General features: G+C 44.5%; 3 protein-coding genes across 6 annotated transcripts in view; 2 read left to right on the forward strand and 1 right to left on the reverse strand.

Annotated features, from left to right (window-relative positions):
- The window catches only part of KIN (Kin17 DNA and RNA binding protein), a 29,997-nt gene extending 28,544 nt beyond the window's left edge, over positions 1–1,453 (reverse strand). For both annotated transcript variants that reach the window (XM_034764535.1, XM_034764543.1), the window contains exon 1: positions 1,284–1,453. In XM_034764535.1, coding sequence (XP_034620426.1) covers positions 1,284–1,397 — 114 coding nt within the window. In that variant the 5' untranslated portion in view covers positions 1,398–1,453. The remainder of the gene's footprint in view (positions 1–1,283) is intronic.
- A 68-nt stretch (positions 1,454–1,521) lies between these two features.
- On the forward strand, positions 1,522–14,225 carry ATP5F1C (ATP synthase F1 subunit gamma). 3 transcript variants are annotated; one of them, XM_034764561.1, is made up of 10 exons: positions 1,522–1,656; positions 3,055–3,089; positions 6,773–6,904; positions 7,676–7,880; positions 9,318–9,461; positions 9,950–10,014; positions 10,453–10,608; positions 12,180–12,276; positions 13,235–13,272; positions 14,073–14,225. In XM_034764561.1, the coding sequence occupies exons 1-9, from the start codon at positions 1,613–1,615 to the stop codon at positions 13,239–13,241; spliced, it is 885 nt and encodes a 294-aa protein (XP_034620452.1). In that variant the 5' UTR covers positions 1,522–1,612; the 3' UTR covers positions 13,242–13,272; positions 14,073–14,225. The 3 variants fall into 3 exon arrangements, with proteins under 3 accessions (XP_034620452.1, XP_034620461.1, XP_034620470.1); XM_034764570.1 differs by lacking the exon at positions 13,235–13,272; XM_034764579.1 differs by lacking the exons at positions 13,235–13,272; positions 14,073–14,225 and having other exon boundaries at positions 12,180–12,280.
- Positions 14,226–21,431: 7,206 nt separating this feature from the next.
- TAF3 (TATA-box binding protein associated factor 3) overlaps positions 21,432–21,977 on the forward strand; it is a 144,346-nt gene continuing 143,800 nt past the window's right edge. The window contains exon 1 of the mRNA XM_034764586.1: positions 21,432–21,730. Coding sequence (XP_034620477.1) covers positions 21,565–21,730 — 166 coding nt within the window. The 5' untranslated portion in view covers positions 21,432–21,564. The remainder of the gene's footprint in view (positions 21,731–21,977) is intronic.

Raw genomic sequence — 21,977 nt, forward strand, 5'->3', positions numbered from 1 at the left:
AGCATTAAGCACATGGTCTGCGTTCAATAGACAAAGTGATATGGGACTTGTATTTTTAGGGCAGAACACATATCAGGCAGAATGTCAGTATCACAAGTGAAGACAGAGCTCAGTACAAGTTCTGATATATTTGCTAGAGATCAGTGCTACAACAATGAAAGTGGAAAGGACTAATAATGCCCCAATTTGTCCAAGTATTTGTGATACTGATGACCTTCTTCCAAAGAAGAGAGAAAATCTAGTGCGCTAGTATATTACTGATTGTGAAATTGTCAAGGTTATTACTGGAGGAAGTTAATAAAAGCATTTCATCAGAGGACAGTGATCCTTGCAAAAGCTGCAGCACAACTCAGCCTTTCACTCTGTTTATTAATATAATACACTTACAGATGTTTTTCAAAGGCATGTGAAACAAAGGTCAAGCAAAAGAATTAAATCTTATCCAGTGTCTTTTATGAATTTGTTTTGTGTGGCTTATTATAATGCTGAGTATTGACTTAAAACAGATCATGTTAGTTCATTGAATTGTATTTGAATGTATTGCCTCCTCTGATATGCATTAGCATTGATTTAGGCAAAAGAAAAACAAATAGTTATGTAAAAGACACTTCCTTTGCTACAGATACATGTAAGTCTTTATTACTAGTCTTTCAACAGCTGTGGTTTTCATTTTTTTTTATTTAGTGAACCCTTTCACAAAGCAAGCCTCTGACTGTAGCCTCCCCTTACAAATTAAAAAACGGAGGGGGGAGGTAATTTAATGTAATGGGGGCTCAGGGCTGTCAGCTCTACAGAGCTGACAGCTCGCGACTCCCATGTAACCACCTTGCGGCCCCCTGAGAGATCACCACCCCCAGTTTGAGAACTCCTGTTCAACAGGGACTGTGTTTCTACGAGATTTGTGTTGTTGCTGAGGGCGATGCTCCCCTTCCCGGGCTCGATGGCACTGAGCCCCCGTTAGCGCTTCGCTGCGGACAGTGCCCAGCCAGATCCTACCCACCCCAGGCGTGGAAGGGGCCCTTGACCTGCTCCGCCCTAATGGGTCTCCTAGCCCGCCTCCTCCCGACACAGCCCCCTACCCCAGCCAGGGGCCACTCTCCTACTTACGGCCGAGTCCCAGCCCCCTAATCTAGTCTCCCAGCCTGTTCCACCGCAGCCCCGGACCATCCCCCCGGCTCCCAGACCACCTCCGCTGCCCTGCACTTTCCCAGCCCCAGCCCCGCACCAGCTCCCCTGCCCTGCCCCACATCCCCCGTCCTGCCCCCGCCGCGCCCCCGGCTCACCTCATCCCGGCACTGCTTCTGGCACATCTGGCAGTACCAGCGCAGCTTCTGCAGCCCCTTGGACTTGATGCGGTTGGCGATGGCCTTGGGGCTCAGGAAATCCGACTTCCCCATGGCGGCGGCGGCGGCAACCAGCCGCGACCCCCCAGCTCAGCTCAGCCCAGCCCAGCCCCGACCGGAAGCGGAAGGACACGACCCCGGAACGTCTTCCGCCGGCCAGCCACCAGAACGCCCTTCGCCCCGCCCCTGTCGGTCGCGGCGCGTGCGCAGTGCGGAGGCTCTGACCTTCAGCCGGGCGGCAGCAGCCAGCAGCGGGGAGAGGCGTCGCCATGTTCTCCCGGGGAGCCGCGGTCCTGGTCTACCAGCCGCAATGGTAACGGGGCGCGAGCCGGGTCTATGGGTGCCGAGAGCGAGCGGGACCGCGGGGTGGGGATGCGGCGAGGGAGGTGCGGCGGCGGCCCGGGGAGCATCGGGCCTGGGGACGAGCGGAGGGTGGCCGGATGGGGGGGCGGGTAGCGGGGGGCTGAGGATAAGGGGGAGGGATCTGTGCAGGGCTGGGGGGGGTACTGCGGGGGGGGGGGGGCCCCGGGGCGGGGGACGTGGGGAGGGGGGGGCACCCGAACACCCCAGTACCTGGCTCTTGCCTGGTCAGTGAACTGGGCAGGGGGCTGCACCAGGAGTGGCCCTGCTCCGCCGCCTGGGAGCTGCCCTTGCTCCTTTCCCCCCAGCGCAGTCACTTCCAGGGGAGCTGGAGCATCGGGGCGATGCACTGAGCCGCTGTCAGGCCAGGCCCTTCTCTCTGGTCAAACCCCACTGATGGGGATAGGAGCGATGCGCAAGGTTAAGGGGTGGGGGGGTTCTGCAGGGCTGTTCTGTAAAGCTTGGGGAGGGGGGCTGCTCAGATAAGGAGGATTTTATCGTAATGTAGCTTGAATGAAAGATCGCTTCTTTGGACGTTGCTGCTGCTTTAACCTACCAGGGAAGACAGGTTCACTGCCCCAAAGATCATACATGCTCGATAGATGAAATACAGATGAAGGAAGGTGGCAGGCGGGAATGTAAAATCCAGTCCAATTTGTCTGACATTTTATTTTAAATTTTTTTCTTTTAAATTATAATGTTAGACCTGTAATTTAATTCATATAATTTATCAGGTGAAGCATGTGACCAGGTGGACAGTTAGTGGTGAGAGGCCAGCTGAAAGAAGTGAGTTTATAGTAGCGGGGGTTATAAATTTTAGGGGTAGATAAATGATGCCTGGCAAAAAAGAGACAAGCTAACCTGCCCTTGTAGGTGACAGAGGCTGCGAACATCACAGTGATCTTATCAAATACTGAAGGGAGATATCATCCATTTACTCATTAATTATCATAGATGCCCTTGTATCTTTTGAAGTTATGGATGTCGGTTTTCTCCCTTCTCTGAGATTTCCTCCCTGCTATCGCCTGTTTATAGCTGACCATCAATAACAGTTTCTTCAGGATAGTGGGTACTGTACGATGTTGTGTGATACATTTAATCAGCATTGCATAGCAATAAAGTATCAAACAGAGATGTGCTCTGCCTTGGAAGAAAGGAAAAAGAGAAGATATATTCTGCACCTTATTAATGAATCAACACAGAATGAAGTATGCTTTCTGTAGTAGCTTCATTAAGAAGCAACAACCCATGTTTACATTTGCAAATATAATTCTCTCATCTCTGGAAAATAGGAGACTGTGGTGACTTGTTGGAGTAGCACTTAACACACAATGTTTCTGTTAAATTTCAGGGGCCAGGTCAGGAATATGGCCACTTTGAAGGACAGTAAGTACTTCTGATTTGTTTATAATATGGTAGGAGATGGGAGGAATGAGATGTGTTCATAGATTCATAGACTCTAGGCCTGGAAGGGACCTCGAGAGGTCATCAAGTCCAGTCCCCTGCCCTCATGGCAGGACCAAATACTGTCTAGACCATCCCTGATAGACATTTATCTAACCTACTCTTAAATATCTCCAGAGATGGAGATTCCACAACCTCCCTAGGCAATTTATTCCAGTGTTTAACCACCCTGACAATTAGGAACTTTTTCCTAATGTCCAACCTAAACCTCCCTTGCTGCAGTTTAAGCCCATTGCTTCTTGTTCTATCCTTAGAGGCTAAGATGAACAAGTTTTCTCCCACCTCCTTATTGACACCCTTTTAGATACCTGAAAACTGCTATCATGTCCCCTCTCAGTCTTCTCTTTTCCAAACTAAACAAACCCAATTCTTTCAGCCTTCCTTCATAGGTCATGTCCTCTAGACCTTTAATCATTCTTGTTGCTCTTCTCTGGATCTGCTCCAATTTCTCATCTTTCTTGAAATGTGATGCCCAGAACTGGACATAATACTCCAGTTGAGGTCTAACTAGCGCAGAGTAGAGCGGAAGAATGACTTCTCATGTCTTGCTCACAACACACCTGTTAATGCATCCCAGAATCACGTTTGGTTTTTTTGCAACAGCATCACACTGTTGACTCATATTTAGCTTGTGGTCCACTATAACCCCTAGATCCCTTTCTGTTGCAGAGGAGCATTCTTAAAATGCAATATTAACTCAAACTGTAACAGTCTCGGTTCAGTAAATTGATTATGAAGGAAAATGTCTCTGTTTTTAAATTCAAAAATGTGGACTTGGAGGCTTTGAAGTTGTGTTGGTCAGAAGACCAGCTCTGCCAGATTGGAGACTTTGTCATTTTAGACAATTTATCACCGTCATAAGAGGGTCTTCACAGTCCTGTGTTTGCAGAAGGTTCTTAAACAGAAAAGCTCCGTTACTGGTGTGGGTAGACCAGAATAAGGGTATGTAACTGAAATTAAAAAAGGCAAGTGCACGAGTAGTTTAAAACTAAATACAAGAAATAAGTTATTTTTCATATGCATGTTTACAAAAACCAAGGACTTTGAGAGAAGGCTGCTCTGCCTGCCTTTAACTTTATTCTATTTTCCAAACCTTAATATTGTAGTTACTCATTTTGGTCATTAAGTTGCTAAACTTCTTTTTGAAAATGGCAAAATTAGTGTCATAATAATATTGGGACTAGGTGGTACAATGCGCTAAAAAACTCATACTCCTCCAAATAAGTAAGGTTTAAATGTAGACTTGATAAACAAGAGTAAACTGGTTTCAGCCACGATCTGATTCTGGAGGGTCAGCACTCCTTGTAACTTGTAATCACAAAATCACTTGCTGGCTGATCTGTGTTTGGGAGAATAAGCCGGCAGCCACCTATTAAATTGTAAAGAGAAGCTGCTTACCCTGTGACCATTTCTAGTCAATGCTGTCAGCTTCTTGTTTTCATAAGCATGAATTTACCCATAATTAATCAGTATTCCTTCAAAAAAGACATCATTCAATAAAAGGTAAATGTTTTGTAAGGAAACTGATTTGTTTTAAAGACACTGTTAAGTTAAAAGCATAACTTCAAAAAATCTTGGCTGACGTTTTTGCTTATTAAAATAATTTTAAAAATTGAATTTACTTTTCTGTTTGTTTTTGTAGACTTTGTGTATTTCTCTCACTTTGGACAGTAAAAACAAACCTGTCAGTTTTACTTGTTTTTCATCTTATCAAATCACTCTTTTAGGTTCATGCATTAATAAAGAATTCCAATCTCTAGCACAAATACTGCAGGGGAATTTAGTTAGTCTTTGTCTTTTTGAAATCCTTTTCCATTTCTTTCAGTGTTTTTTTTATTATTATTATTCATAGTAACATTTCTAAAAGTCTTGCGTTGTATAAAAATGTACTTGCTTTGCCAAAATCTAAACTTGGGACCAAATGTGACTGTGTGTCTTTAAAATATTGAGCTGCATTTCCTACAGGGAATAGGCATGATGACTCGAGAGGTGCATTCATGAAAAAGATAGAGACAGAAGGGGAAAAGTAAGGCCTACATGAATAGAGCTTTAGCTTAAACCCCGACTGCGTCATTCTCTGGTTTTGGAGATATGAAAAATGTCTCCTTGAAGAAAGAGTCTGTTCTCCAGGTAAATGCACTACAGGATTAGTTCGATACATGTTTATTTAGGAACATAAGAATGCCCACACTGGGTGAGACCAATGGTACATCTAGCCCAGTGGCCAGTGCCAGATGCTTAAGAGGGGATAAAAGAACAAGGCAATCTTCCAGTGATCCATCTGCTGTCATCCAGTCTCAGCATCTGGCCCTCAGAGGCTTAAGGACCCAGAGCATGGGGTTGCATCCCTGACCATCTTGGCTAATAGCCATTATGGACCTAGCCTCCATGAATTTATGTAGTTCTTTTTTGAATCCAGCTATAGTTTTGGCATTCACAATATCCTCTGGCAATGAGTTCCAATGAGTTGACTGTGTGTTGTATGAAGAAGTACTTCCTTTTGTTTGTTTTAAACCTGCTGCCTATTCATTTGATTGGGTGACCTGTAGTTCTTGTGTTGTGTGAAGAAGTAAATAACACTTCCTTATTCACTTTCTCCACACCATTGATGATTTTATAGACCTCTATCATATCCCCCCTTAGACTCCTCTTTTCCATGCTGCGTAGTCCCAGTCTTTTTAATCTCTCCTCATATAGAAGCTGTTCCATACCCCTAATCATTTTTGTTGCCCTTCTCTGTCCCTTTCCATTTCTAATGTATCTTTTTTTGAGATGGGGTGGCCAGAGCTGCATGCAGTATTCAAGGTGTGGGCGTACCATGGATTTATATAATGGCATTATGATATTTTCTGTTTTTTTATCTACCCTTCTCTTAATGGTTTCTAACATTCTGTTCGCTTTTTTGACTGCTGCTGCAGATTGAGCGGATGTTTTCAGAGAACTATCCATAATGACTCCAACATCTCTTTCTTGAGTGGTAACAGCTAATTTAGATGCCATCGTTTTTAGTATCAGAGAGGTAGCCGTGTTAGTCTGAATCTGTAAAAAGCAACAGAGGGTCCTGTGGCACCTTTAAGACTAACAGAAGGTGTTAGTTTTTAGGTGTTTTGGGATTATGTTTTCCCCAATTACTTTGCATTTATCAACATTGAATTTCATCTGCCATTTTGTTGCCCAGTCACCTAGTTTTGAGAGATCCCTTTGTAACTCTTCATGATCTTCTTTGGACTTAACTATCTTGAGTAATTTTGCATCTACAAACTTTGCCTCCTCACTGTTTACCCCTTTTTCCAGATTATTTATGAATATGTTGAACATCATTGGACCTGGTACAGATCCTTGAGGGACACTGCTATTTATCTCTCTCCATTCTGAAAACTGACCATCTATTCCATTTATAGGAAAAAGTGGAGCTCACATTCTGTCTAAATTACTGCTTTTATTATTTTGCTAGTTTGAACAGAACTGTAAATGTAATCTGTAATCTCACTTGAATTTTTTTATATTGTCATCTCTCTCTCTCTCTCTCTCTCTCTCTTATAGAAGCTGATTAATTTGTGACTGCTAGAAACTTTAGCCCAATTTTAACCCTCAAATTCTTGTAGTTACCAGGCGTTTAAAGTCCATCAAGAATATCCAGAAAATTACAAAGTCCATGAAGATGGTTGCTGCAGCGAAGTATGCCAGAGCTGAGAGGGAACTGAAACCAGCTAGAGTGTATGGAGTAGGATCCTTGGGTAAGAGAAATTGTCTGTGTGGTATCTGACGTAAGAATTGAGGGGGAGAATTTCAATAAGACTTGTGCTCCTAAATCCCCTATATGCTTATCAAACTTTCTGGGGAAGACTTTCAGAAGGAGAATCCATATCTTAGAGACAATGTGAACTTTAAATATTTTTAAATTCATTTTCTGTTTGCTTCCCTTAAATATTATGTCCTAAGCTTGTAAAAGCTTTTTAGAAAACATAAGGGAATTTCTGCTCCCCGTCTATGTTTATAATGGTTATAATGTTTTGGGGTTAGCTCGGAAACAGCAACACCTAATAATTTGGGGCCCCCCTCCTCTCTTTTCTTGTCCTCTTTCTGCACTCATGTGCCTGTTTGGTACATCTTCAGTTTAAACTTTGCTGTTACTGGTAAACACGCTATTGCCAAGCGTGGGGAAGGGCATGCACCGGAGCCACCTTTGGAATGATGTACAAGACTAATGCATCAACACAACAGTGAAACTGACTAGACACAGCGTGCGGCCAAATGCACAGAAGTAAACCATTATTTAAAAAGTATCTTTCTGTGTCCGTTATAATAACCTTAAGGGTCAATTATATCATCAATAGGCAGACCTATAAAGACAAAAGTGTGAATGGCATCCCTTTAGAAATGGTTCTAGTCAGAATAGGTGCTAATATGTTTAGTCAGTGTCAAAATGTCTCTTAAGAGACATTGCTAAGGATGAATGCTTGAATGCAACTTTTCCTACTCTCTCTCTCTCATTTTCCCCCCCCCAGCTCTCTATGAGAAAGCAGAAATTAAGGTCCCCGAAGACAAGAAGAAACACCTCATTATTGGTGTGTCCTCTGATCGTGGTCTCTGTGGTGCTATCCATACCTCTGTTGCTAAAGCCATGAAAACTGAAATTAGCACCCTCTCAGATGCAGGGAAAGAGGTCATGGTGGTTGGAGTGGGTGACAAGTTAAGAGGCCTGCTTCAAAGGTAATCTTTGAGTAGTAATGCTTTAAATCAGTGGTCTCCAACTTTTTTACACCTAAGATCACTTTTTGAATTTAAGGGCAACCCAGGATCTGCCCTGCCCCACTCACTCCACCTCCCTCCCCTCCCCCCCCGGGTCACTCACTCTCCCCCACCCTCACTCACTTTCACTGGGCTGGGGGAAGGGGTTGGGGTTTGGATGCGGGTGCGGGCCCTGGGATGGGGCTGAGGGATTCACAGTGTGGGAGAGAGCTCCGGGCTGAGCCTGGGGCAGGGGGTTGGTGTGCAGGAGGGGGTTAGGGGTGCAAGCTCTGGGAGGGAGTATAGGTGCAGTAGGGGGCTCCGGGCTGGAGCAGAGTGTTGGGGTGCATGGGGTTGTGGGCTGCTGGCTCTGGGAGAGGGCTCAGGGCTAGGGCGGGGGGGTATGGGGTGCTGGCTCCAAGAGGGGGTTGGGGTGTGGGCTCCCGCTAGGGAGCACTTACCTCGGGGGGCTTCCGGTTGGCGGCGTAGTGGGGCTAAGGCAGGCTCACTCCCTGCCTCAGCCCCACTCAGGCACATCAGCACCTCCTCCCCATCACAAGCCGGGCCACCTTGCCAGCCAGCAGTGCACCACGTGGCCATGCCACTCCCGGAAGGGGCCATCGTACCCCTGCATTTCCTGGGGGGAACACATGAGACTGTGTGCTCCCCCTCTCTGCAGGCACCGCCCCCGCACCTCCCATTGGCCACAGCTCCCCATTCCTGGCCAATGGAGCTGCGGGGGCGGTGCTTGCAGGCAGGAGCAGTGCGCGGAGACCCCTCCCCCGTGTGCTGGCCGCTTCTGGGAGCGGCATGGGGCCACGGCAGACAGCCCCGTTATGTTGCTGCGGCTGGAGATCGCGATGACTGGGAGAGTCTCCAGAATCAACCAGCCAATCGCGATCGACGGGTTGGTGAGCACTGCTTTAAATTTTCTATAGTAGAAACTTCAGGGCTATCCTTTAATAAACAGCTTGGAATGCGTAGGCTAATTTATTTTAAAATGGCTGTGGAAAAAAAATCAAGTTTCTGTAAAACGAATTCCTGCAATTATGCTAAAGTTCTTTTTGCTGAATTGTGTTCTGTGTTAATTGTTGCACTGTATTGAACTATGTTGGAATGAGAATGTGATTGCTGACTAGACTCTCACTATTCTAAATGTTAGAGGTACATCTCATGAAGCAATTCCAACGAGCCAAATTTTAAATAACTAAAATTCCTTTCACCTAGGCCCCAATCCAGAAAAGCACTGATTCATATGCTTAACTATAAGCACACCAGTAGTCCCATTTAAAGTCAGTGGGTCTATTTGTGTGCTTAAAGCGAAACATGGGCGTAAGTGTTTACCTAAATCAAGGTCTATAGTTGGGTTCTACAATAGCACATTGGCTAGGGTTTTACACAAGCTTGGTTTTATTTTAGGACACACAATAAACATTTCCTGGTGACATTCAAAGAAGTGGGAAGAAAACCCCCCAGCTTTGGAGATGCTTCAGTGATTGCCTTAGAGCTGCTAAACTCTGGATATGAATTCGATGAAGGATCTGTCATCTACAATCGATTCAGGCAAGATAAACTGAGACTGGTCTTTCTTTTGTTTTAAGAGTGCACAGAAAGAAGTGGGATGGAAGGTTTTATGTAGACTCGTACAATATATGGAAGTGGTATGTTAGTCCAGTTACGACATCTGAAAACTCATCGTGATCTGACATGCTTATTTTTTTGTTTAAAAAGGTCAAGATTTCAAATAATCATAATACATGTGTAAGCTTAGATGTGCTTTAACAATTATTGGAAAGCACATATCTGCCAAGAGCTATGTTCTGGGTTCTGTTCTTTATTCCTGTTATAGTTGATGGTGTTACAACAAAAGTAGTATAAGAAGTTTTCTGTTCTTGGTTGTTTGAGGTGTCAGTGTTCACAACAGCACCACGGAATGCTAATCTCAGGTTTTGGAAAACAAAAGTGTTTTTCATCAATTCTTAGATCAGAATTACAGTAGAGACTTTTTTTTACAGTAATAAAGATCTTTAAAAATCATTTGTCTCATGTAGGTCTGTCATCTCCTACAAGACAGATGAAAAACCTTTCTACTCTCTTGATACAGTTGCTGGTGCTGGTAAGTAGTAAAATTAACTATGCAGTCCAATTCAATGAATCATACTCTTGAAAGACCATATCTTTCATGATCTGTCAGTTAGTTGTCATAACACTACCAGGCAAAGGTAAGCAAAATGGGGTTATGTACCTAAATGTCTGGCAATCCAAGAATGTCATTTGTGACAGTGGGATTTTTAAGTTAAGTTGTTTTGGGGTTTTTTTACTACCACATTAGCATGGTTTGAGATTTGGCCTCTGTTGACAGGGACTTGATTTTGCTTATTTTATTTCAAACAAGAAGTTGTTGAAATTAAAATAAAATTTGATTTCAGTGTGAACGAGGTTGGGTACTAGGAAGCAAAAATACGTCAGTAAGTTTTTAATGCCACAGTATCTTCAGTAGGGTGTGACTAGTTTTGGGGGTTTTTTAAATCTCCACTCTTACCTATTCTTACAGAAAGCATTAGTATCTATGATGATATTGATGCTGACGTGCTGCGAAACTACCAGGAGTTTACATTAGCAAACATCCTCTTCTACTCTCTGAAGGAATCTACCACCAGCGAGCAGAGTGCCAGAATGACTGCTATGGACAACGCTAGCAAAAATGCTTGTAAGAATACTCTTGGGGGCGTTTTCAGTGTTTGCTATTCTAGCCATCCCCCTACTCTTCATGTCCCACCATCCTAGTTGCTATCTCTTCAGCCAATACAGCCCTTCCAGATACATCAGCCTTACTCAGTACCTAAGAAAAAGGGGCTGCTGTTCAGTGACATTATATTCTTGGTACCCAGTTCTCTTGATATGAAAGCAAGATGCTCTGGTGAGAAGTGGAATGCAGGATTCCCGTGTAACAACGTAAAGTACTGGGCTGGCCCTATGACTGCCACGAATACTTTACGCTTTTTCAGTGTCTGTAGATTTGAGATTTCAAAAAGCTCCGTATACTTTTAATTAAGCCTCTCAAACCCATTGCAATTACTGTGGCATCAATTTTATAGATTGGGAAACTGAAGCAAATTTTTAAATATCTTACCCAAGGTCACACAGCAAGTTGGTGGACAAGCAATAGAGTTTAGGAGTGAATCAATTTTTTCCCCCCCTACTCTGGCCACAACCACTAAGTTTTTGGAGTAAGGTACGGTAGTGCGGCAAACGGGGTGGAACTTGCAGCCATAGGTACTTTTTGGATGTCTTAATTTAAAAAAAACCCAAAATGCTAACTAAAATATTATACTATTTGATCAGCTCTAATTTAGACCCAAAATGTAAGAGTGTGAGTGTGTAAAACAAAATGGTTTTGCACAGCCTAAGATCAAGAGCTTCTATGCTTGCTTTTTTTCTTTTTGTTTAATTCCAAGGGAAAAATTACTGTTTGGATTTAAACATCTCCCTTTCAGTGTTTGCAACCCAAACATTTCATCATTATGCTGGTGCATCAATCATAAATGAGACTCATGCGTCCGTTTTTATTGTCTAAGCTGAGTGCAAAGCAAAAAGTGAGCAATCACCACTAATGAGGGAAAGCAAATTGCTTTCAGTTTTAGTACGCAGAGGTAAGGATGTTTTTAAATATGCAGTCACATTGTGCGGAGAATAGCACAGTGAATTCAGAAAGCCCCTATTATGTGAGGGAGAGGGGAACAGAAGGAGTTTGGGTACGTTTCCTTGCTGGCCTCCTTCCCTCAACACATGAGGGAAGTCCATCTCCAGCTCCAAGAAGGAATTAATGGAGACCAGGAAGATTCCCAATTAGACATTTCTGCTGGTCAGAACAGTGGTAACTTGCTTATACAACTGCAGCTTTTCCTTTTCAGTATAGCTACCCATGGGGGAGCACATTGCAGCACAGCACGGGAGACTGAATAGCCGATAGTGATGTCTCATACTATAAATATTAGATTGCTTTAACAAATGACACCACATTGCATTCACTAGTTTGAGGTGTTATAATTAAAGCTGACCTTCAGCTGACAAAATAAGGTACCAGAATACATCTTGCCATGCAGTCCCCTTTATTTTTCCTTTCCTTGGTGGTTTAACAATATTTAGTAAATTGCAATGGGTCGCCCAGTTGCTGGTGTGAATTAACAGTGTTGTACTGTGTTCTGCTCGAGTCGATCAAAGGGAAGTGTTTTTTCCATTTCCAGATTCTACCATCTAAATTTCAATTTTTATTTGTAGCCGAGATTATTGACAAATTGACCTTGACATTCAACCGTACCCGTCAAGCTGTCATCACCAAGGAGCTTATTGAGATCATTTCTGGCGCTGCTGCTCTGTAAGTATCTGTGTAAATATGCAACAAGGCTTTTCACTTAGATTGTTTTAATGTTCAAATGTCCTGCTGTTTACATTGTATTAAATAGGTAGGGTGGAGGAACAGCTGTTCTAAACCTAAAGGAAAAAATGATGCATTGATACTTGAAGAGTTCTTTATTCTGCTTTAACAAATTCCAATGACTGGTATGATGCTTAAAGCTCAAACTTTGCCTCGGCAGCTGCTAGCCGGTATAGAAGATTCTGTAGCCATGAAGCTGCATCGTGTTTATGGAAAGTGGCTCTTTTCCCTGCCTCTCCCCATCTTTGAGTGGACACCCATGACTTCCCCATACTATGAAAAAAGGCCCCACCCATCCACCCTTTGCTCAAACAGCCCCAAAACTCTCTCTGGTGTAGTGTAGGTTCTTGTTTTGGGGAACCTACATAGCAGATTGGCCTTTCTTCTGTATAGATCAGCCTGTTGTGTGGATTAGAAGGTGAGGGATAACTTCTGTTGGATGGAACTTTAGCTTGTTGAATGTAAATGCGCATCTTAATGAAATAAAACCAGTTTAGCTCTTGTGTGTTTCGCTGACAAATACCAAACTTTGCCACTCTGCTAGGAACTGCAGAACACTGTGCGCTATGGGTGATAAGAGGTGGTTGTGCTTAAACCCATATAATTGGTTTACTTGCACAGAATTAATTTAAATTAATCTACTGATTAGATGCAGACTTGTGTTCTAATTAAAGATATAGATCAATGCATTCATAACTAATATGTGTACAGAAATGGCGGAAACCAGCTTGTGCCACAACTGCATGTATGCGCGTTTTTAATGAGCTCTTTAGTTTGTATTTAATTTGGCTGCTCGATGACACATCCTTGGTTAAATCACAAGAATAACTTTGCCTTAGTTTGCATGAGTTGCTTCTTAACCTGCTTGTTCTGTTTTTTCCCATAACAACATTACCAGGGGATAATCGGAAAGCAAGTTTCAGCCAAAGTCAAGAGGTAAAGTGATGAAGTAGAAACTAGATTCTTCCAAAAAAAAATGGTTCGGCACTGATGATCCTGAAGCAGTTAATGAGAAATATGTCTGAACTGCAACATAGAAATCTGAATTTTAAGTGCCCTCTTTTACTAAACTTTTGGAGAAATCGTTTGGGAAGTGACTGGCATGGGCCCATCTGTAATTAGAGCATAGATAGCATCTTGTCAACAGTGGTACCAATACCATTTAGGGATCTGGGGCAAAAATCTGGGGATTGGTCCTGCTTTGAGCAGGGGGTTGGACTAGATGACCTCCTGAGGTCCCTTCCAACCCTGATATTCTATGATATATAACAGGCTTATAATATTGTGCATTATGGTTCTAGAGAGCTTTAATGCACATAATGTGCGGGGGGGAAAGGAATGAATTGAAAGTGATCCATACTTCACACAATGTATACAAATACTCAGACCCTATTTATGGTTTAATTCAATATCATTGAGCCACTGAACTCCCTTAAATAATCATTCACTTTAAATGTTACAGCACCATAAGCATACACAACATTTTACAAATACACAGACAAGACACTGTCCTACCCCCTGAAGAATTTACAGTAGGAGGAATGCAGAAATTGATATTAAAAGGATTATGAAAGAAGTAGGTTTAAAGAAGAATCAGGAGGACAGAGAGGGCATTTGAAGTGAGAAAACTTTTAAAAGCTTGTGGGGCAGCATGAAAAGACAGTGGAGATAATGTAATATGCACACTTAAAGATACTCTTGATATGTGTGTAAACTTTTTTCTTGTATTTTTATAGGTAAAGAAACAAGGAGCTATTCTAGAGAGTTGGTTTAACCTGCTTATATCCATATTGATAAAACTGTTGGTCCATCATTCTGTGAAGAATTAATGGGGAAAACCTGAAAATATTTGTAAATTATCTTACAATAAACCACCTACATGAAACAAATGTTCTTGTTTTTTCGTGTGTGAATATCTGACTCAAAGAGAACCAATTACTTTTTGAAACCAGCTGTTTACTGCTTTTAATCTGTTTATGGTGTACATAGTGTGCATGTGGGTTTTCCTTAGAAAAGCACAGGAAATGTTATTCAGGGCTTGTCTACACTTACCCCGGGGATCCATGAGCGGCGATTGATGCATCAGTGGTTGACTTAGCAGGTCTAGTAAAGACCCACTCAATCGACTGCAGATCACTCTCCCGTTGACATCTCGTAGTATGGACCCCGCGGTAAGTAGATCTAAGCTACGTCGATTTGAGTTACACTATTCACGTAACTACTATTGCGTAGCTTAGATTGAATTTCCCCTGTAGTGTAGACAAGGCCTCTGGCATTCTCAGAGAATATCCCGTGCCTCATGTTTCAAAAGAAAGTGTCAAGCCCGTGTAATGCATCTGTTCAGTAGCCTAGTGCCATAAGGAAACATGCAATTCACTTTGCATCATATTATACTACTAAGTTGGGGTTTTGTTCCTTTTCCAATAAGGTGCATAACCAATCCTGTCCCTTAGATCTTATATTCTAAAACAAAAACAGTTCTGAGTAGCAGATGTATTATCTCAGTGGTGGTTTTTTAATAACTTTAAAATACTGTCTAGAGCAGAGGTGGGCAAACTACAGCCCGTGGGCCACATCTGACCTGTGGGACCCTCCTGCCCTGCCCCGAGCTCCTGCCCAGGGAGGCTTGCCCCCAGCCCCTCCCCCGCTGTTCCCCCTCCCTTGCAGCCTCAGCTCGCCCTGCCGCCGGCTCAATGCTCTGGGCAGTGGGGCTGCGAGCTCTTGCCAGGCAGCGCAGCTGCAGAGCCCCGGCCTGACCCGGTGCTCTGTGCTGCGCAGTGGTGTGGCTGGCTCTAGCCGGGCAGCATGGCTGCCTGTCCTGGGCTCTGGCCATGCTGCCAGCCACCGGTGCTCCAGGCAGCGCGGTAAAGGGGGAAAGAGCGGGGAAGTTGGATAGAGGGCAGGGGAGTTCGGGGTGGTGGTCGTCAGGGGGTGGGAGAAGGGGTCGTTGGATGCGGCAGTCAGGAACGAGAGGAGGGGTTGGATGGGACGGCGGAGGACAGTCGGGAATTGGAACGCCAGAGATGAACAGGTTTCAGTGATCAATGCAATTGATTAATTTGGAGCAGATTTGACTTTTTTTTTTATTTAAATGATCAGTGTAACTTTTCAAAACTGTACTTAAGCTGGTAGCCATGTTTGCTGTGTAACCAAGTGCAACTTTGACTGATGACGCTCATAATTGGCAACTTTAACAAGTCCCAGCGCATTTTCTGTGTTTGTTTTTATAGCAGCCAAAATATGGTAGCATTTTAGTCATGTGGGAAGATGAATCCCTGACCTGAAGGCTTACAGTCTAAGGCCTCGATCCATTTACACTTAAGTGTCACCTTACTCATGAGTAGTTGGCTCCTTTCTTTTTTTCCTCCCCAAAACCATTGGCTAATTGCGTGTTCCTTGCCCCTGTCATTAGTTAGCTGAGCCATAACTGCTTTCAAACTGCAATCCTAAAACTAGAGTCTAGAAAACTTTATGTGCTGCAATTGCTTTACTTATCTTGGGGGGAGGGAACTATGCGGCTGCTTAAATGGTTGGCAAATCAATTTCAGGAGTATTCTGATAGCTGACGCTCTAATTTTCTCTCTAACTTCTGTCTCCTTCCTTTTCAAACAGTAGTAAAATACAGTGGGACGTAGAGTAGGGTTTATGGTTAGGTTGAAATTTAGACCCCACAAATCCCAATATGAAAATTCTCCCACCGCGAGCAGCTGTTTTGCTGCAGGAACTTGGAAGGAATGGGTTTTTTTAAAAACTAAAACAATGTTTTACTTGTTTTTAATGTTTCTGTTGCACTGTGTTTATTATAAACAAATACAAGAATTAAGATATAGTAAGAATCTTGATTGTGGCATGATCAAAGGGCTTGTGCTGTTCTGAAGGTCGTCTTACTCAAAAACCTAGTGGTCAGTAATTTCCACTCTATTTTCTCTAGAAAGTGCCTATAAAATAAGGCCTCAGTGAGATTAAAAATGGAAGTAGTTGCTGTTCTGGTACTTGCACAGGCAGGACCAACCTCTCGATCAGTGCCTTCAGTTGGATTCCCTTTGGACTATAAACTAGCCCATTCTATTTCCCCTAACCATGCATCCTACTAAATCAAAACTTTGGTAAGCAAATAGCCCTTACAGCATGACTGAAAGGTTAATAAACTCGGTCTCTGGTGAACAAATGAGGGAAATGAAGGAATCCTCATTGATGATTAACTGGAGAATGCTCTGCCACCACCAGCCACGTAAACTAGCTGATTGTACATTTCTGTGGGTGGAGCAGACCAGGTGAGCACAGAAGGACAAAAAGCAGCCCTATACCTGACCACTTCAGCTGCTCTGTGAAGAACACTATGCACTTAACAGAGGAATAGGGCTCAGGGGCCTGGTCCACACTAACCCCCCACTTCGAACTAAGATACGCAACTTCACCTACGTGAATAACGTAGCTGAAGTCGAAGTATCTTAGTTCGAACTTACCGCGGGTCCAGATGCGGCAGGCAGGCTCCCCTGTCAACTACGCGTACTCCTCTCGCGGAGCAGGAGTACCGGCGTCGACGGCGAGCACTTCCAGGATCGATTTATCGCGTCTAGACAAGATGCGATAAATCAAACCCAGAAGATCGATTGCTTACAGCCGGACCCGGAGGTAAGTATAGACGTACCCTAAGGCTTCTAACCATCCACTATCTATCCATTCCACTAAGACTGGGGGTTGGCTTTTGTCCCTCATATCCCCAACTGTATAAGTTGGATCTGTTGTCATAAAAAGACATGATGTCTTGCTTACAGGAACAGTGAACATTTAACAGTATAACTTTTCCTATGATGGTGTTTCACAGCACCCAGAACACAGTACTAAGTGAACAGTGCAAAGAAACTAAAGAGCGCATTGCAATAAGCATATATTGCACTAGGTTGGGGTATATCTTCCACCCATTCTGAATTTTTCTGTAATTCCCCATGCTGCCTCCTTAGCAGCAGTTCTCTCTTTAACTGATTTTGTTAAATCACACAAGTGAAAATCAGTGCTCACAATAGGAGACCACCAAGGAAAAACCCAGTGTGCTCCATGAAGTGTTAATGAGGTAGGTGTCATAGGTTCTATGGCAGTAGTACTAAAGCAATAACAAAGAGCTGTTGTAGGGGGCTGTCTTAGGCCTGGTCTCTACAGAGTTAGGCTGACGCAAAGGAGCTTATGTTGATAGAACTCTGGAAGCATCTACACCAGGCGTGGCCAACCTGAGCCTGAGAAGGAGCCAGAATTTACCAATGTACATTGCCAAAGAGCCACAGTAATACGGCAGCAGCCCCACATCAGCTCCCCCTGCTCCCAGCACCTCCCACCCACCGGCAGCCCTGCCGATCAGCACCTACCCTTCCCCCTCCCTCCCCATCAGCTGTTTCATGGCATGCAGGAGGCTCTGGAGGGGCAGGGGGAGGAACGAGGGCACTGCAGGCTCAGAGGAGGGGGTGGGAAAGGGTGGAGTGGGGGCAGGGCCTATGGCAGAGCCAGGGGTTGAGCAGTGAGCACCCCAGCATGTTGGAAAGTTGGCGCCTGTAGCTCCAGCCCTGGAATCGGTGCCTATACAAGGAGCCGCATATTAACTTCTGAAGAGTGCCACGTGGCTCTGGAGCCACAGGTTGGCCACCCTGATCTACACTAAAATATAGTTTCCCACTAATGTAACTTACCCACTACACTGATTTAACTCCACCTGCATGAGAGGCATAGCTCTTAAGTCACTGTAGTTAGGTCAACCCAGTGTCAGTATAGACACTGCGTTGCTGCCTTTCAGAAACTACCCCCAATGCTCCACACTGGCAGTTAAATACAAATGCTCCTGGTTGGGGACACAAGGAAGGTAGGATGGACGTGTAAAACCAGTTCAACTACTGTGGTGGCTGTATGTTGAGGTAACATAAGTCAACTTAATTTTGTAGTGTAGACTTGTCCTTAGACAAAACTGAAGACCAGCGTACTTCCACTATTTAAAGATCTGATCCACTTTTTGTTAGAAGTGTTTAAACCCAGCGTCCTGTCCAAATTCCAACTTGGGTAATTATGTTCTCTCTATACATAATTTACGGGTCTCCCCCTTCCGTGGATGGAGATTAGCAACATGCACAGAAAAGGGAGGGTTTTGAACTGCAAGGAACTTAAAGAGTTCTTGCCTGAGGTAAGGATCTATGGATGTCCCATTTTCCTTTCAGGACAAAGGGAGTGGTTGCTTCCTGGGTTTGACGTTTTGGAGGAAAGGCCACTTCCTGGGTTGGACAGGAGCGCAAGCAGGAAAGCAAGGTGGATGGGGATCTCCCTCTGCACAGATTGCTGCTCCTGTACTATGGAAGAGAGAAACAAAAGGAAGAGGAACTAAATTTAGAAAGTATCCTGTATAAGAGTAGAAGAATAAAAAAGCAAGATAGAGACGACACTAGGACAAGCCCATTTCATCACCTCAGGAGACCTGTCAGAAGGTGTGTGTATATGGCAGAAACATACAGAGAGATTATAGAAGAAGGGGTAGAAAAAGGGTCTTCCTACAAAACCCTTCCCAGATTTCAACACAGAATGGGGCTTCTACCACATCCTTGAGAGATGAGTCCCAGCCTAGTACATCTCACTCTCAAGAGGTTCTTCCCAATATTTAATCTAAATTTCTTTGTCTCGATTTTGGCCCATAACTCCTATGTACCACTTTAAGGCCCCAGTCCTACAAAATGTGAGCACAGGGTTTTGCTGCAAAAAAGGCTAGTGCAATTTTAAGCTATGTATTCAGTTACGGAGCACTGAGTATCCTCAGTATGAATGGCTTTGGTGCAACTGTAGCTGTGGTGTAGCATCACCACAATAATATTGACAAACTGGGGAGCGTTCAAAGAATAGTAACAAAAATGATCAGAGGGCTTCATCTGAAAGGAAAAATTTAAAGGAAGGAGGGAAGGGACACAATAACAGTCCATAAATATTTGAAGATTATTGAAACCAAGGGCTGAGAGGAATTATATAGACCCCAATCCTGTAACTAGTTTCTCAGGACTAGGCCTCTATTCTCTCATAGAACCCCACTGAGTGCAGAATTAGGATGTGTGAAAAAAGTTGTCAAATCTTATTTTCATGAAAAACTGGAGTTTTGATAAAAACTGTTTTTTTTCTTTTCTTTGCAAAATGAATCTGCTTTCCATAGAAAATTTCAGGTTTTTTTTTTTTTAAATAAATAAAAATTTAAAAAGTATTTTGATTCTGAAAAGCCTCCAGACTGCCACACGGGAATTGTAATTCAGATTCCCCGTGGTCCCTTTCTCTGTAGGTCAGGCTCTCCAGCTGAACATCTCCCAGGATGCACACTGCCTCTTCTTTCTAAGAGATGAGACCATGGTGCATCATGGGAGATGTGGTCTGATAAGGGAGCCCACCCTATAGAGAATGGGATTATAAAGCCTCTGAACCACAACTCCCATCAGACACCACAACAGCATTTCCAAATCAAAGTATTTCATGTTTGTTTTTTGCTGAAAACATGGGAATTGCTCATTTTCCAGACAGCTCTACCTGCAAATGATTCCCTAGGTGTCCCTTTCACCTCTCCTATTCAAGATTAAGCCATTCTTTTCATATAGAATTGTTTTACTCTTTCCTCCCAATGAAGCCCCTTGATTATATTTCCTGCTTCTGATTTTAGGTTTTAACCAATAAACACCAATAAAACATCACGCCAATACAAAAATATAAAATCAGTGTTTATCCAATAAATACCAAGAAAACACTGGGAATGGTTACTTGTACCTAAGATTTAATCTACCCAGACTTGTAAGGCCGAGTATAAGGATATGATATCTGAAGCACACTAATTGGTCCATCTAGACCCTAATGGCATGCTTTAATATAATGCTGTTTGAAACAGTACTATGTTAAGGCACATTAAGAAACATTACAAAGATTACTCATTACAGTATAAACTTCAGTAATGAGTAATATATACAGTACACATTGGATACCTACATAAAAGGCAAAAATTGCTAAAAATAACCTTCCCCAAATTAAATAAATTGAACTGAAGAAAACAGAAGCCCTAATTATATTTGTTACTCTTCTCTGAACTCTCTCCAGTTTGCTAAAACAATTATGGTGATGTGGTGCCGCTGGAACTGAATACACTATCTTGGGTGCAGTTGCACTGAAACTGTATGTAGCAAGTATCAGAGTAGCAGCCGTGTTAATCTGTATCCGCAAAAAGAACAGGAGTACTTGTGGCACCTTAAAGACTAACAAATTTATTAGAGCATAAGCTTTCGTGGGCTACTGCCCACTTCTTAAGGCAGTCCTTCAGCACTGACGACTTTAGTGATTATTACAAGTCCCATGATACTTCGTGCTTTTCTTAACCCACCAGCTCCTGATGTCAACTGAGTACCTGAAAATCTGTGCTCACTTCAGAAAAATAAAATTGGTAGCTCTCACAGTTGCAGAAAAAAGCTGGCGTGCGCCCTACAGGCCTCCAATCCATAAGGCAAATATAAAGAACCCCCAAATGCCTTCTTTTTTAAAAGGCCATGATTCTGAGGACCTGACTGAAGACTTCGTTTAACGCTTGGGGTTGGTGCTACAGCTCCTCGCACCATGCTAACGTTGCACTGACCTCCTCCAGTTGCACTAGCCCGTTGAACGAGGAGTACTTGTGGCACCTTAGAGACTAACAAATTTATTTGGGCAAACTCGTGCAAACTTCGCTATCCATTGTCTTTTCCAGGGGACGCTTCTACCAGGGCTGCCGCTCCCCATGTCTCTCCCCCCTACCCCACTGTCTGATCATTCCCAAATAAAGGTATTTACTGGTATTTCCCCAGTTTAATCCCAGGCTGTTAATTCCCCTCCCCCCATGTTTCTAAACCTTTCACTTGACCCCATTTTTCTTTACCCCTTTCCCCATCCCTTCCTCCTCCCCATTGCTGCCCTCCCCAGTCCCCCTCTCTGTAGTTCTGTCTCTTCCCACCAGCTCCTCTCTCCTCCAGAGCCAGGCCCGGTAGGCCCCGCTGGAGGCCAGAGCAATCGATAGACCGCCCGCCCCATCGATGCGCTCGGCGGTGGAGCGGCGCGGTCTGGTCTCGGCCGGCTGGGACTCGGCGCGACCCCAAGATGGCGGCGTTGGCGGCGGCGGGCTCCATGGCCTGCGCGTGAGCCTCCCCCCCTCCCCCCGGGCCATGGCGGGCTCCGGGCCCAGGCCGCGCTGAGCCGGCCGGGATGTGCGAGAGCTACTCGCGGTGTCTGCTGCGGGTGTCGGTGGCTCAGATCTGCCAGGCGCTGGGCTGGGACTCGGTGCAAATCTCGGCCTGCGACCTCCTCACCGACGTGCTGCAGCGCTACCTGCAGGGGCTGGGCCGGGGCTGCCACCGCTACTGCGAGCTCTGTGAGTGCCGGGGCCGGGGCCGCCACTGCCCGCCGTGTCACTGCGCGGGGGTGGGAGCCGTGGAAAGGGGGGGGGCACTGCCCGCTCTGTCGGGGGGGATGGGAGTCCTGGAGATGGGGGGCGGCTGAGGCTGACACTACCCGCTCTGTCAGTGCGGAGGGGGATGGGAGCCATAGAGATGGGGGGGGGGCACTGCCCGGTCTGTCAGTGCGGAGGGGGATGGGGGCCATAGAGATGGGGGGGGGGC

This window comes from Trachemys scripta, chromosome 1 (assembly GCF_013100865.1).
Source record: "Trachemys scripta elegans isolate TJP31775 chromosome 1, CAS_Tse_1.0, whole genome shotgun sequence".
Classification (NCBI taxonomy): Eukaryota; Metazoa; Chordata; order Testudines; family Emydidae; genus Trachemys; species Trachemys scripta.

Bases quoted from the DNA above. Each gene is read 5' to 3' on its own strand.
- ATP5F1C (XM_034764561.1), top strand. From the start codon at position 1,613: ATGTTCTCCCGGGGAGCCGCGGTCCTGGTCTACCAGCCGCAATG. The intron at 6,905-7,675 runs GTAAGAGAAATT...TCCCCCCCCCAG, and splicing joins GTATGGAGTAGGATCCTTGG to CTCTCTATGAGAAAGCAGAA. The intron at 7,881-9,317 runs GTAATCTTTGAG...GTTTTATTTTAG, and splicing joins TTAAGAGGCCTGCTTCAAAG to GACACACAATAAACATTTCC.